Here is a 19625-nt window from a genome sequence, read left to right on the forward strand (position 1 = left end):
GGACGTTGCACTGACAGCACCTGCAGTCGCACAGGGGCCCCAAGTGGGAGCGGGCCACTAGAGCCTGAAAACGTACTGGGTACGTCATAGCTCCTTGGTACTTAAGGACCCATGACGTACCCAGTACGTCATGGTGAGATCGTGGCCCCGGTGGCTGCGATCGCTGCAAATACCTTTGATTCGGGGAGGAGGGGCCCTCTGCCTGACCTCACGAGGGGTGGTGTCTCCTCCCCGGACCTAAGGAGGCTGTGATTGGCTGAGCAGCGTTCGTCAGCCAATCACAGCCACTGTAATGTTCCAACCATTGAAAATGGCTGAAACATTCAAATCCAGCCCTGATCAGTGCAGCTGTAGAACCAATCATTGGCTGGAGCTGGGTGACCTCAGTTTCACCTGCCCCCAGTTCTGATTGGAGAGATCGGTCACAAGGCCACAAGCACTGTGGATCTGGGGCCGGTGACCACTCCCCTCAGCTTCACTCCAGCCTCCGTGGAAGGTGAGGGAAGCGATTGGTAAATTTAAAGACACTGTCTCCTTTCAGCCGCCGCTATTGCCCCAGCCCCCACCCATCAGCCGCCGGCTGCAGCAGTCACTGCCCCTGATCCAGCAGCACTGAACCCATCTGCTGCGTCCCCTCCATCTGCCACCCCCTCCCTCATCTGCTGCCCCTCTCCCACCTCTCACCTTCCTCCATCTGCTGTGATCTCCCCACCTTCTGTGACCCCACCCCCACCTGCTGTGACCCCCCACCTGCTGTGACCCCACCCCCACCTGCTATGACCCCCACCCCCACCTGCTGTGAGACCCCCCACCTGCTGTGAGACCCCTCCCACCTGCTGTGAGATCCCCCCACCTGCTGTGAGACCCCCCACCTGCTGTGAGACCCCCCCCACCGTCCATCGGTCCCTCCGCCCATCCGTCCCTCTGTCCATCCGTCACGTCTGTTGTGACCGTCACGGGAACACTGGGGGCTCTATTACTTTCTAGGAGCAATATGTGGGCACTTTTCTAGGACACTTACACAGGGCATTAATATTTTCTAGGGGGCAATTTTACCATCCAGAAAATAGAAAAGAGGCATTTTACTGTGTAAAGGGCACAATGGTGGCATTAATATGTGGGGGGTACAGTGGCCACATTATTATGTGAGGGTCACAGTAGTGGCATTAGTATGTGGGGGGCACAGTGGTGGCATAATGTGGGGGGAACAATGGTGGCATTATGTGGAGGCACAGTGGTGGCATTATTACCATGTGGGGGCACAGTGGTGGCATTACTATGTGGGGGCACAGTGGTGGCATTATCTGGAGGCACAGTGGTGGCATTATTATGTGGAGGCACAGTGGTGGCATTATTATGTGGAGGCACAGTGGTGGGATCACTATGTGGGGTCACAGTGGTGGCATTATGTGGGGGGCACAGTGGTGGCATTATGTGGAGGCACAGTGGTGGCATTATTATGTGGAGGCATAGTGGTGGCATTATTATGTGGAGGCACAGTGGGGGCATTATTATGTGGAGGCACAGTGGGGGCAATATTACGTGGAGGCACAGTGGTGGCATTATTATGTGGAAGCACAGTTTTAGCATTATTATGTGGGGGGCACAGTGGTGGCATTATTATGTGGGGGTAGAGTGGTGGCATTATGTGGGGGGCATAGTGGTCGCATTATGTGGAGGCACCGTGGTGTCATTATTATGTGGGGGTACATTGGTGGCATTACCATGTGGGGGCACAGTGGTGGCATTACTATGTGAGGGGCACAGTGGTGGCATTATTATGTGGGGGCACAGTGGTGACATTATTATGTGGAGGCACCGTGGTGTCATTATTATGTGGGGGTACAGTGGTGGCATTACCATGTGGGGGCACAGTGGTGGCATTACTATGTGAGGGGCACAGTAGTGGCATTATTATGTGGGGGCACAGTGGTGACATTATTATGTGGAGGCACAGTGGGGGCATTATTATGTGGAGACACAGTGGGGGCATTATTATGTGGAGGCACAGTGGTGGCATTAATATGTGGGGGGCACAGTGGTGGCATTATTATGTGGGGGCACAGTGGTGGCATTACTATGTGGAGGTACAGTGGTGGCATTATGTGGGGGTACAGTGGTGGCATTAATATGTGGGGCAGTAACAGGAGCACGGTTTTTGTGCCACACAGCAGGTGCAGTAATAGGGACACACACGGCAGCAGCGGCTCAGTATTGGGGTGACGGCAGGATGAGGAGTTTGTGCAGGTTGGGATTAGATGAGGTTCGGTGCCGGAAGTGTGAGGAGTTACATGTGTCTTTGTTGTAATTTCTGTAGATGACTTGTGGCTGGAAGAAGTTGTCATGTCGGTCTGGGCCAGATGGAAAACACAGAAAAGGTGAACAATTCCATGCAAAAAAATGTCAGCTGTAAGTCACCATCTATAACTGCACTGTGATCTCTTGTATGTGCTGCAGCACCGATATCTACCTCTATATTGTCACCATATAGCGGTAATATCAGTGTCATCTGCCGAGGTTCCACTAAACCCACGATTAGTCTGCACCACCGTAGTTATCATGGTTAACTTGGTAAAGGGCCCACTCAGATGTTTTAACCCCCCCCCCCCCCCCGTCCTGAGCTGAAACCCTAGCTACGCCACTGACTGTGATTTAGGCGGGCTTTACACGTTGCGACATCGGTAACGATATATTGTCGTTGTCACGTCGTTAGTGACGTACATCCAGCGCCGTTACCAACATCGCAGCGTATAAACCATAGGAGCGACAATCACCGATCGCAAAAACATCGGAAATCGTTGATCGGTGACATGTCGCTCCTTTCCATAATATTGTTACTGCTGCCGGTACGATGTTGTTTGTCGTTCCTGCAGCACCACACATCTCTATGTGTGAAACCGCAGGAACGATAAACATCTCCTTACCTGCTAACCACCGGCAATGCGGAAGGAAGGAGGTGGGAAGATGTTATGTCCCGCTCATCTCTGCCCCTCTGCTTCTATTGGCCGGCCGCTGAGTGACGTCGCGGTGACACCGAACGCTCCCTTGAGGGAGGGATTGTTCGGCAGTCACCGCGACATCGCCGACCAGGTATGTGCGTGTGAAGCTGCTGTAGCGATAATGTTCGCTACTGCAGCAATCACACAATATTGCATGTACGACGGGGGCGGGTGCTATCGTGCTCGACATCGCTAGCTGATGCTAGCAATGTTGCAGCGTGTAAAGCCCGCCTTAGGGGATTATATACAGATTGTTGGGCCTTGGTTCAAGAGGCGTTAAAGGTATTGGCCTTAATTTATATTATTATATTATTATATCTGACCTGTTCTTTCTTTGCTTCAATATCTTCGTGACATCCTCCAGCATCTCACTGTGATCTCCCCCCCCCCTGTTTTGCACCCCCCTTTTATGACCTTTGTTTATTTTGCCTATGTTAAGCTGCATCTTTTTTTTTTTTTTTTTTTTTTTTGATTGAGTGATCAAGGGGTTAGTCTTAAAACCCACCCCTTCACAGCTGAGTGCACTTGTATGTGTATATAGTGGGGCAACTAAAAGTCTGCACAAGACTTTTCATCAGCACAAAGATAAGTATGCACTATATAAGTATGATGCATTGAATTAGGCCAGAATTGGGCCGGAAGTGAACGGAAGATAACTGGATACATAGGCAATGTAAACAATGTTTGTGTTTCTATTCACCTTCACCCCTATAATACTTCACTTTCTAATGCCCCCTCTGATCCCTAAAGCCAGTAATGAACTATTCATCTCTCCCTCCATCCAAACCCACCCATCTTACCTTCCCCTCAGATATTTTCCTCCTCTTTTCACCCAGTGTCTCCAGACACACACGTCCATCTCATGGCCTCTCCTGCTCCCACTTACTAACACTCTCATTGCTTCTCCTCACTGCTGGGGATATTGCTTCAAATCCTGGTCCTCCTCACCACATCCCCATTGTCACTTCAAACCCTCTTCAACAACCTAACACAAATTTCCGCAACCTCACAAACCTCATACCCATTCACCCAGCCCCCGCTCCCCCAGTCCCACTAACAGGAGCTCTATGGAACGCTCGCTCTGTCTGCAACAAACTATCCTACATTCATGATCTGTTTATCACTAATAAACTCTCCTTCCTCGCCATCACAGAAACCTGGCTCACCCCCTCTGACACTGCCTCTCCTGCTGCACTTTCTTATGGCGGTCTCCAACTCTCTCACACTCCCCGCCCCACTAACAAGTATGGTGGAGGAGTTGGTTTGCTCCTGTCCGACCAATGCTCCTTTACACCAATTCCACTACCACCCTCTGTCACGCTCCCATCTTTTGAGGTGCACTCCGTACGCATCTACGCCCCCTCCAACCTTCAGCTGGCTGTCATTTACCGCCCTCCAGGGCCAGCCACTGCCTTTTTTGACCATTTCACCACCTGGCTACTACACTTCCTTTCCACCGACATCCCCACCATCATCATGGGTGATTTCAACATCCCCATTGACACTTCCCACTCATCTGTCTCCAAACTTCTAACACTCGCTTCCTCCTTCGGCCTCACCCAATGGTCTTCTGCAGCTACTCACAAAGATGGCCACACGCTGGACCTCATCTTCACTCGCCTCTGTTCCCTATCTAACCTCTCTAACTTGCCCCTCCCCCTGTCTGACCACAACCTACTCACACTCTCTTCCCTCTCTTCTCCAAGTATGCAACCCCCCTCCACAAATTTTCACACCCTCGCAGAAATATCAAACACATTGATTTACACGCCCTTTCTCAGTCCCTTCTCCCCCTCACAGACATTGCATTTCTACATGATGCAGATGCCGCTGCAACTTTATACAATACTACAATCTCTGCAGCTCTCGAATCAGCTGCCCCCCTCACACACACCAAAACCCGCACAATCAACAGGCAACCCTGGCACACAAGGCAGACTAAAGAACTAAGACGGGCCTCCAGAATTGCTGAGCGCAGATGGAAGAGGTCTCATTCCACTGAGCACTTCATTGCATATAAAGAGTCCCTCACCACTTTCAAGTCCACACTCACTGCTGCAAAACAAACCTACTTCTCATCCCTCATATCATCTTTCTCTCACAACCCTAAACAGCTATTCAACACTTTCAATTCTCTCCTCCGTCCTCCGGCACCACCTCCCTCTCCTCTCCTCTCAGCTGAAGACTTTGCCTCTTTCTTCAAGCGGAAGATTGACAACATCAGAGCAAGCTTTGGCCCACAATCCCCACAGCCCCTCATCATAGCTACTCATCCCTCTTCCTCCAAATCCAGCTTCTCCACCATGACAGAAAACAATCTCTCCACTCTACTCTCAAGATCACATCTAACCACCTGTGCACTGGACCCGCTCCCATCGCACCTCATCCCCAACATCACCGCAGTCCTCATCCCAGCCCTAACCCATCTCTTCAACCTATCACTAGCAAGTGGTGTATTCCCTTCATGCTTTAAACATGTCTCTATTACACCCATCCTCAAAAAGCCCTCCCTTGACCCATCCTCTGTGTCAAACTATCGCCCCATATCCCTTCTCCCCTACGCCTCAAAACTACTGGAACAGCATGTCCATCTTGAATTGTCCTCATACCTCTCCTCCTGCTCCCTCTTTGACCGGCTTCAATCTGGCTTCCGACCACATCATTCTACCGAAACTGCCCTAACCAAAGTCACCAATGATCTACTAACCGCCAAAGCCAAGCGACACTACTCTATCCTCCTCCTCCTGGACCTGTCCTCTGCTTTCGACACAGTAGACCATTCCCTCCTACTACAGATTCTCTCATCTCTGGGCATCACAGACTTAGCCCTATCTTGGATCTCCTCATACCTAACTGACCGAACTTTCAGCGTCTCCCATTCTCACACCACTTCCTCATCTCGCCCCCTATCTGTCGGTGTCCCCCAAGGCTCAGTTCTTGGACCCCTGCTGTTCTCCATCTACACCTTCGGCCTGGGACAGCTCATTGAGTCCCACGGCTTCCAGTATCATCTCTATACCGATGACACACGGATCTACCTCTCTGGACCTGACATTACCTCTCTACTAATCAAAATACCACAATGTCTCTCTGCTATTTCATCCTTCTCTGCACGATTCCTAAAACTTAACATGGACAAAACAGAGTTTATTGTCTTTCCTCCTCCTCACTCACCTCCTCCAACAAGCCTTTCCATCAAACTCGATGGTTGCTCACTCACCCCAGTCTCACAAGCTCGTTGCCTTGGAGTGACCCTCGACTCTGCTCTATGCTTCAAGCCACACATCCAAGCCCTCTTCAACTCATGCCGATTACAACTCAAAAATATCTCCCGGATCCGTGCTTTCCTTAACCAAGAATCTGCAAAAACATTAGTGCATGCCCTCATCATCTCCCGCCTCGACTACTGCAACCTCCTGCTCTCTGGCCTACCTTCCAACACACTTGCACCCCTCCAATCTATCCTAAACTCTGCAGCCCGCTTAATCCACCTCTCCCCTCGCTATTCCCCAGCCTTGCCACTCTGCCAATCCCTTCACTGGCTTCCCATTGCCCAATGACTCCAGTTCAAAACATTGACCATGACATACAAAGCCATGCACAACCTGTCTCCTCCCTACATCTGTGACCTAGTCTCCCGGTACCTACCTGCACGCAACCTTAGATCCTCACAAGATCTCCTTCTGTGCTCCTCTCTTATCTCCTCTTCCCACAATCGTGTACAAGATTTCTCCCGCGCATCCCCCATACTCTGGAACGCTCTACCTCAGCACATCAGACTCTCCACTACCATGGAAAGCTTCAAGAGGAACCTCAAGACCCACCTCTTCCAACAAGCCTACAACCTACAATAGCCCTCAGTCCAGTAGACCACTGCACAACCAGCTCTGTCCTCACCTATTGTACCATCACCCATTCCCTGTAGACTGTGAGCCCTCGCGGGCAGGGTCCTCTCTCCTCCTATACCAGTCTGTCTTGTACTGTTAATGATTGTTGTACGTATACCCTCTTTCACTTGTAAAGCGCCATGGAATAAATGGCGCTATAATAATAAATAATAATAATAATATTATAAAACACCTGAGCCACCATGATTCTGCTGCATTTCTCTGTTTTATACTACGTCACTGCATTGCAGAGGTATTCATATTTGTTTCTTCTGGCGCTTATATGTGAAATTTTTACTTTCAGTCCAATTGAGCATTTCTTTACGGTCTTGTTAGGGGTGTGCTCTTTCATCACTCCATCCCAGATGCTGCCAATCACAGCTCAACAGCTGTTCTAGCAGTCTCAGATGCTTCAAAGGTACGACCGGCAATGTCTGGGATGCAACAGTGAAAGTGCATGCCCGAGAGAAGACTGTGAAGAAACACACAGTAGAACTGCAAAGCAGATATTTCACATAGAGCTCTCCAGATGAAACAAGTGCAAATATTTTTTTCGTGAAATTATGCAGTGCAAAATGTACTAGAGCAGCAGAATCAGAGGAACTCACAGATTTTTAAAAGATATTTAGCTCAATTTTATGAGCAAGTGACAGATCCTCTTTTATTAGCCATTTTTAATGCTTTGCCTTAGAGTATAAATGAACTAATGTTTTGATTTGTTTGTTTGTTTCATTCATCCATTCAGGAGCATGCTGTCCTTTATGTGCTGGAGTTCTAAGGATCTTATATGATAAAGAAAAGTTAGACAGATTTGCTGAGGTATAGTATTTTCCCTGGGAAAATAGATAAATAGATATCTTAAAATAATTGAAAGGGTTTTCATATTTTGACAAACAGAGTTGTATTTACAACTTGTGCACCCTAGGCACCCCCTCATCAGCATGACTATTTCTGTTATGCTCGCCAGGCGAGCAAGGATTTAGCAAACCTACAGCACACAGAGAACCCAGAGGGGCTTGACTGTGGAACTACACATAGTTTTCAACAGAACTTCTAATGGTGAGGGTGTTACGCTACAGGTGTGAGACCGGATGACAATCGGGGAGACTGGTGCTGTGACAGCTGGCCTCAAGGTTATGGAAGCGACAGTCTCTGGGAATTAACAACAGCATCAGCAGGCTGGTTTTGACTGGGATAGATGGATACAGCAGCATCAGCTGGGGAGAATTTCAAGGGAGGAATTTTGGGTAAAGATAGCTAATGGTATCTTCATTTAGGCCAGTGCCATATTAGCTATATATATCAGTGCCGATATTAATATATCAGACAATGAACACATGAGACATATTCTCTTTTAGCCAGCGTCACCAACTGAACAACTCGTGTATTCGATAGATCCAATTATACAATATGCATCAATAACCTTGAAGCCAGAACACAGAGTTTAAGGAGGATTCCACTCCCCAATTTCTCCCAGCATGCTATGAAAACACATCTCTGTTATACATTCTGTGATAATCTTCTGATTCGACTTTGCAGTTTCACATTCTGGCTTCATTATCTTTGGTTAACCCCTTCATGACCATACAGCTTAGAATTATATTATGGGTCTATGCGATGGCTACATAGACAGATTATTATGCAACTACATCTACATTTTGATTATTTACATACACAGATATTCTTATTACGTTTGAACAAACAAGCTACAGCTCAGGCCACCTCCACAGTCCCCCCTTAATAAAATATCTGTGAATATTATCAACCTTAAATTTTAAAATTTTCCCTATTTAGATAATTTAAATACATTTTACTTGGAACTTATTTGCGACCTACTCCCCTCGGGACTCTAATTACATCTCTCTCTCTTTTTATATATATATATATATATATATATATATCTCTTTCATATCTTATATATCTGGTTTCTTCACCGGTTTAAGACCAAGGTCCCCTAGGCGAGTCCTTACCCTTTGTAGTTGGACTTTCCCATGTCTCAAGGTTCTCTAAGTCCTCTCTTCTAAAGGCCCCTTTACACACTGCAACATCGCAAACGACATCGCTGTAACGTCACTGGTTTTGTGACGTATTAGCGACCTCCCCAGCGACATTGCAGTGTGTGAAACACATCAGCGACCTGGCCCCTGCTGTGAGGTTGCTGATCATTACACATCTCTCAGGACCATTGTTTGGTCCTTTGTTTCCTGCTGTGCAGCGTGATCGCTAGAAAGTCTCAGTGTGTAAAGGGGCCTTTACAGCGACTTCGTTAGCGACTTCCCTTTCAAAAAGCTGCTTTACAACGTCCCCAATGACTAGCTAGGTCGTTCTGCAGATCTGTATCGCTGTTGCGTCGTTTTCCAGGTTTGCCTGTTTGACAGCTCACCAGCAACTCACCAGAGACTTTGTAGCAATCCCGGCCATGTTGGGATAGCTGGTGGGATCGCTAGAAAGTCTCAGTGTGTAAAGGGGCCTAAACTATTTTGGCAATGATGGTTTGAGACTGTACAGGTCTTTTGAAAAGGATAAAAATGAGCAGGATGCTCAGTGCAGCTCTGGTGGATCGACCCTTCAACAATGTGAGGCGTGACTCCATGTTGTCCTGCCATTGAGCGTCATCGAAATTTCTGCGGTGGGGACAAGCTGAATCAGCTCATCTAATCTTAACTCATGGCTCTTTCTCATTTGTCCTTTTAGGATTAATTTGTCTCCTGACCGAAAACCATATACTAACTCTGATTTAGGATCTGGAATTAGAAAATACACTTGTTTATTTCACTATTCAGTCAATCACATAAAAATTGTACGTGCTTTGTGCTAAACCAAAAAACATTTTACATTGAAACCTGTTTGTTACTAAAGAGAAACAAAACACACTAACAAAACACACATTAGTTTACAAGATATTAGTTTGGGGGTTTTTTTACATACCACTTGCATTATGTGGATTTTCAGCAATGACGTCGTTTTCTGCACTAGAATGCCTCTGACCAAACCTGAAGAGAAATCTACACAACACGCACAGACTTGCATACAACGTGCTCATGATATACATCTATAATCAGTTTGCAGTCTCTAAAAATGGGTAGAGCAGGTGCAGAATGTTTCTGTGGACTCGTTACAGTTTTTTCTTCATTGTTTTAAGAACGTGTTTTACAAGACTGGGCGAGTTCGCCTACCTGGGTACTGAACCCTGGTGTTACCAAAGCGCACACTGATATCCGGCGTTCACAGATTTTAGTCCATGTTACTTGAGCCATCATTAAGAAGAGATCTCATGGCAGAGAAAGCTTACCGCCCTTTATCCACAGACCTTCCTCAGTCAGCTGGCTCCCTGCGTCTCGCACTCCACTCTTTGTTGATTCACTTGTTCCTGTAGGGATTTAAGAACACAAGGAGTAACATAAGTCACTGACGTGACAGGTGTCACCGAGGTATGGTCCATATGCATGGTAAAGGACTCCTCAACTCTAGGCCCGTTCACTGCTTCTTGGTCAGCTGCACCTGTGTGGGGATCTCCATCCGATTCCATCAGCTCAGATCTAAACTTTATCTTCAGCATACCTAGCTCATTTGACAACAGGAAAGATCTGTATTCTTCATACATATTTTGACTCTTACTACTGCTCCACCCATTTAGAGAGACATTTACGTCACTTCCTCCTGTACCAATAGGAGGGGAGGGAGTGGTTCAAATTTAGACTACCTCATGTTGTGTAAACTGTAGCATATCCAGTGCAGAATTGACCAAGATCTTGTTCCATCTATAAAAACAAAAACTAAAAGACATAGGCATTAGATCTTTCTTATATCAGACATATTTCATAGTAGTCCAATTAACATGACATAACTGTTGCAAAAGAAAGGCCAGCTTTAAAGCCTATCCAATATGTCTGCTGCACCATCTACTGCTGGAAAAACTATAGTAGATAACTACTTCCCCCCTTATTTTTTGTTTCTATGTACTACTTTGGCATATCTGCTTCAGGGTGCGCGATATTAGAATGGCTGATGGGAAAAACAGATAGAAGAGGGGCCATGGAGAGAACTTTCATTACAGAAATATGTAAAATATATCTCTGTACTGTATTAGCCAGTAGAAATAAAACCACTTCAAAAACATATATTACAGAAGCTTTAAGATTGATGGGGTGGAATGGAAGGCATCATTAGAACGGGTGGTTTGGGACTGGAAATCACTGCAGCAAAGGGGCAAGCAGTCCGTGGCTCCCCTTTGTGGGAATTCTAGACTGAAAAATACAATGGACTATCTGAAAAAAAGTGAAAAATATAAAAAATAGAGATTACCTTGGCGTTTGGTTTTGGGGCTTTTTTGCATTGATCAATACAATGGCTAAACATCTCTCATTCCTATTATTCATAGCAGTTATGCACATATCATTTTATGTTTTTCACTTTTTTCAGATAGTCCATTATATTTTTCAGTCTAGAATTCCCATAGCAGTTCTTCGTTTCATTATTCCCCTATACATTGTGAGTGGTGTGCAACTCTTTATCCTATTGTTTACTTTCTTTGATAGTGACCGGGCTGACCACAACGCCAACAATTCCGTTGTTGGCTCTGCTGGTTTTGTTAATTGGGAGCTACGTATACGGGGTTTGGGCTCTGTTGGGGCATGGGCTGTGGTGGGGGCTGCACCGGCGCGTTTGTATATACCAATTGATCTTGAGCCCATCTTTTTAAAGCAGCATAATACTGTTGTTCACTTTAGAAAGTGGTGTCATCAGTGCCTGGGGGCATTGTGAGATAGGGCTCCATTAAGGGCCAAAAACTGTCTCCTGTTTTTATCTTGGTGAGATTAACCAGGTCCTTCTGAGCAGCTGAATATAACTGTTGGACCTGTAGCATCTTCCTATAAAATCGTATAGGGTTAATTTCGGGATTTGGCAGGCAGTGGATTAATGCCGCTGACTGGGTGGAGTTGAAAGGGACATATTTGAATGAGGGCTGTTCCTCCTCAGGTTCGGGGTAAGGCTCACTATGTGTCCTAGGGGAAGGAGGGGGATCCAAGGGGTGGGGATTGGTAACTGGGGAGCGTGGCTTCAGACTGGCCGGTAGGGGTGAGACGGCATTGCAGGTACAGGAGGGACCAGGGGTATGGGTGTGGATAACAGCTCCTGAGTCTGCTTGGTTGTGCTCTGATCTAGAGGAGACACATAGTAACCTCCTCCAGGAGTTAAAATGCGGGAGGATTGGGACAGGCTTATGGCCGTAGCTCAGGTGTGGGCAGTGAGCTGAATAATTATTACAACTATCTCTCCAGTCTGTGGTTTGGTAGCCACACTGGTAACATGTGCAGCTGGCTGGGTCTTATGGGGGTGGTTTTTCAATTGGTACTTCTGGATAGATAGAGGCAGGAGTGGGCAGTACAGAAAGAATTAAGGGATTTTAGATAATGGGTGAGACTGCAGCATCTATGAATAACTCCGGAGCTCGTCCAGAATCAAGCTGTGAAATAGCAACAAAACAACCTTCCTGAGTGCCCCTAAAACCATCCTCTGACTTGGGTAACCTATAGGAAAATACAATATCTCCTTGCTCATCTTAATCTTTGACCTCAATATATCCTTTCGATAGCAATATCTGCGTTATTCTGTTAAACAATTCAGCATCAATTAACAAGTAATACTCTGAAAATCTCCGGGGCATGATGCACAGCTGAACTGTCTACAGCACATGCCCCCCACCTAAGGAATGTTTACTAAATCCAGCACATTCTGTAAATCCTCGGGTTTCTTAACCTTGTCTTCTCCGTTCTAAACATTTTTTACTATCTTGGTGGTGTCCGGGTTACACTAATTTATGACTATGTGGTGTGCGTTAGAGTCCGGCCGGCATCTAAGGCTCCACCTCTATACTAGCCGCTTCCTCAGCTATATAGTAATAAGGGTATCCCACGAAAGAAGGAGGGGTACAAAATGTATTGCCTCCGGACTTGATCAGCTGCACCAATTTGTCCTAATCCCTATTTTCAATCACAGGTATGTATCCCATGAAAGGAGGAGGACGTACAAAAATGTACATGCATATACAAGAATGTCCCGACCTCCAGACTTGGTCAACTATCAAATTTAACGTCCTAATCCCTATCTTCAATCATGGGTCCCCCCCCGCGTCTTTAATTACATACCGGGTCAGTCTAACTAGCTATATCCGGCCACCACCGTCTTTCCTGCCCTAACAACCGTCCTCTGGATCCCGTGTGACACTCTCGATCCACACCTCAGGGCTGGAATCATGCTCTGAGCCCCAGCGGGCACTACCCCTGAGTTACAATCAGGTACCTTTTAACACCGATAAGGACACACAGCCCGTCACTCCCTCCTCTCCAAAACCAACCACAACGGTAGTGAATACACAGTATGTAACACTTACTCGTGGGGTTGGAGGTGATCAGCCTGTTTAGAGGAGAGGGAGATCTCAGTCTGCGACGTCAAAAGCATCGGTATTTGTAGGTCGGTGATGCATCCATGAAAGGAGCTTCACGCTGGTGCGCCAAACTGTCAAGGGAGGAATTTTGGGTAAAGATAACTAATGGTATCTTCGTTTAGGATATTCAGAGACCGGTGCCGTATTAGCTACGGTATATATATCGGTGCCGATATTAATATATCCGACAATGAACACATGAGACATATTCTCTTTGAGCCAGTGTCACCAACTGAACAAGTCATGTATTCGATAGATCCAAATATACAATATGCATCAATAACTTTGAAGCCAGAACACAGAGTTTAAGGAGGATTCCACTCCCCATTTTCTCCCAGCATGCTATGAAAACACATCTCTGTTATAAATTCTTTCTGTGTGAATCTTCTGATAAGACTTTGCAGTTTCACATTCTGGCTTCATTATCTTTGGTTAATCCCTTCATGACTATACAGCTTAGAATTATATTATGGGTCTATGCGATGGCTACATAGACAGACAGATTATTATGCAGCTACATCTACATTTTGATTATTTACATACACAGATATTCTTCTTACGTTTGAACAAACAAGCTACAGCTCAGGCCACCTCCACAAGGATACTTTGCGGCAACGGGTATTGTGGTTGGCGGCCTGCGTAGTAGCTTGTAGCAACAATGGCAGGATAAGGATAACAGCAACAGCACACTTGAAACACAAACATATGTTAGCAACAGTAACTAGCACAATACAACAGCAGCCCAGTGCTAGGGGATCTGAGAACTAGCAATGTATTAGACTCGTTGCCCAGGCACTTCCTAAAGGGAGGAAGTACGTTAAATAACTGCAGCCTCTTAGCCTGCTGGAGAGGCACTTCCGGGTTAAGGGTGCGCTGTCCATTTAAGAAAGAGGCGTGGCCGCACATGATTTTCTAGAGCAGAAACAGGAAGTCTGCAATGAAAACACAGCTGCTGGGAGACAGCAGCATGGGACACAACCGCAGGAGGGACAGACTAGTAAGACAGCCGACGTCTCCGAGGGGTGGGGTGGGGGGGGTGAAGGACCATGTGGGGATGCCGGTGTAGGCATTACAATTTCTTGTAGACTCAATTGGAGAAAGAATGGAGCGACGGTGTGAAGAGGTAGAACGTTTTTTTTTTTTATGTCTTTAATCCTGGTAGTGCAGGACTTTTCCTAGTCTGACAACTTCTGTGTGAATGAGTGTGAAGGCTTTTTATTTCCTACTTTTCTTATTAGGCTGGCCACCTAATACACTTTTCTCCTCTTGCTGTATGCTACCAGCTAGGAACAATGTCATAATACCAAGGAAATTTTAAACAGTATATCAAATATGTTTAAATATTAGTGTTTCTAAGTTATAAAAAAATGTTTAAAAGAACTAAGAGTCCTCAGTGGTTGATACATTTTTATGGCTAACTGAAAAGATGGTAATAATAGCAATAGCAAGATTTCGTCACATATTTTTACACAACAGGACATACTGTAGAATGGAGCCTGATGAAGAGACCTGAGTAGTCTTGAAAGCTTGCTATTTCTTACCATCTTTTCAGTTAGCCATTAAATGGTATCAACCACTGAGGACCACTGAGTGTTTTTAAACAATTTTTTTTATATCTACTTCCTAACATGGTACAAAGATATATTTACCTGTTTTTATGTTACAAATTCACTTAACTGCATTGTCCAGTTGCTGCAAGGTGCCTGCTCTGATCATATAAGAGACAGCGCAGGAGTCCTCTAGTGTTATATAGGGACTGGGATAAGTGAAAAGTTACCGCAAGCTCAAGGAGAACCGGGTTTTGGCCGTTACAGCCGGAAGGAAGACTTCTGAAAATTGCGCGCCGCCAGAATTTTGGCCCGTCTTCTTCATTGTGAGCGTGAGTGAACAAAGTGTGAGCAAAAGTAAGTGTGAGTAGAATTGTTTGTATTTAGTTGTTTAATTACATAACATTTGTTTAGTGTTTTCTCCATTAGAAAATGTGCTCCACTATTGCTTATGCGATCCAGTGTGCATCTTGTCTAATGTATGCAGTCCTTGAAAAGCCGTTCGAGGGTGCATACTGTTGTTCGAGATGTGCGCAAGTTGTACATTTGGAAGCCCAGATACTGGATCTAAATGAGCAGCTAACAACTCTGAGATGCATTAGCAATATGGAAAGGAGTTTGCAGCTCACTGAGCAGCAGCTTGCTGGGTCAGATGTGGGGGAGGATCGTAGTAGGGACGGTGAGGTAGGTAGCTGGGTGACAGTTAGAAAGTGTGGTAAAGGGAAAAGTGCTAGGAAGGCTAGTCCTGAACTGACACACCCCAATAGGTTTACAAACTTGGCAGATGAGGGGGATGTCATTACAGGGGTAGCATTGCTGCAGCAGGGCATGACCTCTGAACGCCAGAGGAGTGTCTGCTCCAGTAAGGAGGGGAATAGGAGTGCAGGGCAGGCAAGACAGGTACTGGTAGTGGGGGACTCCATTATTAGGGGGACAGATAGGGCAATCTGTCACAAAGACAGGGATCGCCGAACAGTGTGTTGTCTTCCTGGCACTCGAGTTTGGCACATCGCTGATCGGGTTGACAGATTACTGGGAGGGGCTGGGGAGGACCCAGCGGTCATTGTACACATTGGCACAAATGATAAAGTTAGAGGTAGGTGGAAGGCCCTTAAAGATGATTTCAGGGAATTAGATTGTAATCTTAAAGCACGGACCTCCAAGGTGGTATTTTCGGAAATACTACCTGTGCCACGAGCCACACCAGAGAGGCAAAGAGAGATCAGGGATGTTAACAGGTGGCTCAGGAATTGGTGTAGAAAGGAGGGTTTTGGGTTCCTGGAGAATTGGGCCGATTTTTCAGTTGGCTACAGATTCTATGCTAGGGATGGGCTGCATCTTAATGGGGAGGGTGCAGCTGTGCTGGGGCAGAAGATGGCTAGAAGGTTGGAGGAGTGTTTAAACTAGGAATGGGGGCTTAGGGTATTCACTTTATAGAAGGGGAATGTAGTGCAGATAGTGACCAGGGCACAAGTAATGAAATTGGGGGTGGTACGTGGGGAAGGGTTAGGACAGTTAATACAGTAAGCAGAAATAAAGGTACAGAGTCATATGTAACGTGCATGTACACTAATGCCCGAAGCCTCGCAGATAAGGTGGAGGAATTAGAATTAATATTGTTTGAAAAAAATTATGATATAGTGGGGATATCAGAGACATGGCTGGATGAGAGCTATGACTGGGCTGTTAACTTACAGGGTTATAGCCTATTCAGGAATGACCGTACAAATAAGCGAGGGGGAGGTGTGTGTCTATATGTAAAATCATCCTTAAAACCCATCCTGCGTGACAACATATGTGAGGGTACTGAGAATATAGAGTCCCTATGGGTGGAGATAAGGGGGGGGAGAATGAATAATAAAATACTGATAGGGGTGTGTTATAAGACGCCGAATATTATGGAAGAGGTAGAGAATCTCCTCATAAAGAAAATTGATAAAGCAGCGAGTCTCGGAGAGGTAATTATTATGGGGGACTTTAACTATCCTGATATAAATTGGGGAACAGAAACTTGCAGTTCCAGCAAAGGAAATAGATTTTTGATAACAATGAAAGATAATTACCTTTCACAAATGGTCCAGGACCCCACAAGAGGGGGAGCACTACTAGACCTTGTACTAACCAATAGGCCAGACCGCATATCAAATATACAAGTTGGGGGTTACTTGGGGAATAGTGATCACAAAATAATAAGTTTTCAGGTATTCTTTAGTAAGATGTATAGTAGAGGGGCTACAAGGACACCAAACTTCAGGAAAGCAAATTTTAAACGGTTGAGAGATGATCTTAGTGCAATAAACTGGGATGATGTACTAAGTAATACAAGTACACAAAGCAAATGGGAGACATTTATGAGCATCCTGAATAGGGCTTGTGCAGAAAATACACCCAGAAATTCTGTATAACCAATGGAACGAGGCAGGGATGCCCTCTCTCCACTGATTTTTGTTTTACTGATGGAACCATTTGCTCAAACAATTAGGGAGGGGAGAGGAATCTCAGGAATTTTGGTAGGTAGGGTGGAGAACAAGATAGGTCCCTTTGCGGACAATGTCATTTTGTGTGTTACAAACCCTAAGGTATCTCTACGTCATATTTTTCGTTCTATTGCCCAGTTTAGCCAAGTTAGTTACTATAAAGTCAATATGCGTAAATCCCTGATCTTAAATATGGGTATTTCAGACGATGTAAAAAAAGTATAGACGCCCACTGATTTGGGCAACAGACAATATTCCTTACCTGGGCATTCACTTAACATTTCCAATCAAAAACTTGGGAAAAGTTACCTACTCTAATCTTCTGCAAACTACAATAAAAGAGATGTAAGCGTATACCAAAGCATTAGCGTCCTGGATAGGTCGCGTTTCTTTTTTATTTTCAATATTCTTTTTATTATAGTGAAAATTAGCATATGAAACACAGTGCACACCTTCCAAGTATTCAGAGCAAACAATTGATATAACGTAACATAAAACAATGAATATATGTGAGAAAATATAAGGCACTCGAATCCTGGAGGGAAGGATTTAGATCCAAAGTTCGGTCCACAGTTCTGCATAATCTTTCTTCCCTTGTTGGAAATATCTCCGTTAGGTGTGTTTACCATTGCAGTCCATGTGAAATCAACAAAAAACTTTTGTAAATAATCAACATTAGTGAAATGAACATATGTAAAACATGTCAATAGTAGGATGGGGGGTGTAAAGAAAGGAAAGGATGGTTTCAAGAAGATAGTGAGAGACAGGAGGTGTGAGTGAGGTTTAATCTAGATAAGAAATATATCATAGCTGGCTCGGGGGAGGGAGGGGGGGGTGGGAGCAGGTCAAGACGCCACCAATTCAAAGTACTCGGAGGATTCTCGGAACTTCAACCAGGGGGCCCAGATGAGTCTAAATTTATCTTGAGAGTGATAAGCTAAAGCTGCCAGCTCTTCAATATGATATAACTGGTCGATTTTGAGCATCCAAGTTTGGATAGTAGGTATACTTGTCGAGCGCCAAAGGGGGAGGATGAGCAGTTTGGCCGCCGCTAGGAGGAATAGGAGGAGAGTTTTGTTCGGAGTGTTTTGTGGGTTGCTGCCCAATTTCAGGAAGATTAGGCTGGGTTGGGGATTAAAGGACAGTTTACAAATCCGCTTGGTGTATGTAATCACATTTTCACAGAAGGGCTGCAACTGGTCGCACTGCCACCAAATGTGGAAGTATGTACCTCGCTCTCTATTGCACCTCCAACATGACTCTGAAGACGAAGGGAACCATGTCCTAGCTTGAGAAGGTGATACATACCATCTGGTAACTAATTTGTATGAGTTTTCCTGTACCTTCACGCAATGTGATGGGCCAAAGGATCTCTTATAAATTTGGATCAAATCTCCTTCTGTAAAATTCCTGCCTAGATATTTTTCCCATAATGATATGAATGCCCGTTTCTGCGGTAGCTTATTTAAGACCAATATTTGATATAATTTAGACAGGACTTTCTGAGGGCATTTTGTTTGCGTAATCATAGATTCAAAAATGCAAAGGTCCCTTCAGGGCAGCCCATTTGGTAAGTGATCTAGTACTGCTTGCTTTATGCCTACTTTACACGCTTCAATAAATCTTTCAATCCATCGTTGGGGTCAAGTTGTAAGTGACGCACATCCTGCATTGTTCGTGACGTATTTGCGTGTGACACCTACGTGCAATCAAGATTCAACGAAAATACGGTGATCGCATACACGTCGTTTATTCCTTATACATTGGACGTTTTGTTGCATGAACCTAGTCAATTGAAACGTGTGACATCCCTCATACGATTTTGGTGTCTGAGGCTATGTGCGCAGGTGTGCGCTCTGCACTGCAGCTTAAAAAAGGTCCGCTTCAGAGCGCAGCTGAAAAGCTGCGTTCTGAAGCCCCTCACAATGTCTGTCATGCACTAATCTCTGTCAGTCGGTCACTATCTCTGTCCCTCTCTCTCTGTACATGTCAGTCTATCCCTCTTACCCCCTCTCTCATACTCACCGACCCCCGATCCCCGGCGCGGCGCTGCACGGCATTCACACTGCTCCGGCGGCTTTTACTGTTTTGAAAAAGCCGGCCGCCCATTAAACAATCTCGTATTCCCTGCTTACCCCGCCCACTGGCGCCTATGATTGGTTGCAGTGAGACACACCCCCACGCTGAGTGACAGGTGTCTCACTGCACCCAATCACAGAAGCCGGTGGGCGTGTCTATACTGTGAAGTGAAATAAATAATTAAATAA

General features: G+C 45.6%; 1 protein-coding gene across 9 annotated transcripts in view; it reads left to right on the forward strand.

Annotated features, from left to right (window-relative positions):
* Nucleotides 1-19625, forward strand: part of RECK (reversion inducing cysteine rich protein with kazal motifs) — a 1668523-nt gene that overhangs the window by 1279066 nt on the left and 369832 nt on the right. For 7 of the 9 annotated variants that reach the window (XR_012724346.1, XR_012724347.1, XM_075314993.1 and 4 more), the window contains one exon: nt 7632-7705. The exons of the other annotated variants lie outside the window; for them this stretch is intronic. Coding sequence is in view for 5 of the 7 variants with exons in the window: in XM_075314993.1 (XP_075171108.1) it covers nt 7632-7705 (74 nt within the window). In the remaining 2 variants the exon portion in view is untranslated. The remainder of the gene's footprint in view (nt 1-7631; nt 7706-19625) is intronic. 9 annotated transcript variants of the gene reach the window in all.

Source organism: Anomaloglossus baeobatrachus, chromosome 6 (genome assembly GCF_048569485.1).
Source record: "Anomaloglossus baeobatrachus isolate aAnoBae1 chromosome 6, aAnoBae1.hap1, whole genome shotgun sequence".
Taxonomy (NCBI): domain Eukaryota; kingdom Metazoa; phylum Chordata; class Amphibia; order Anura; family Aromobatidae; genus Anomaloglossus; species Anomaloglossus baeobatrachus.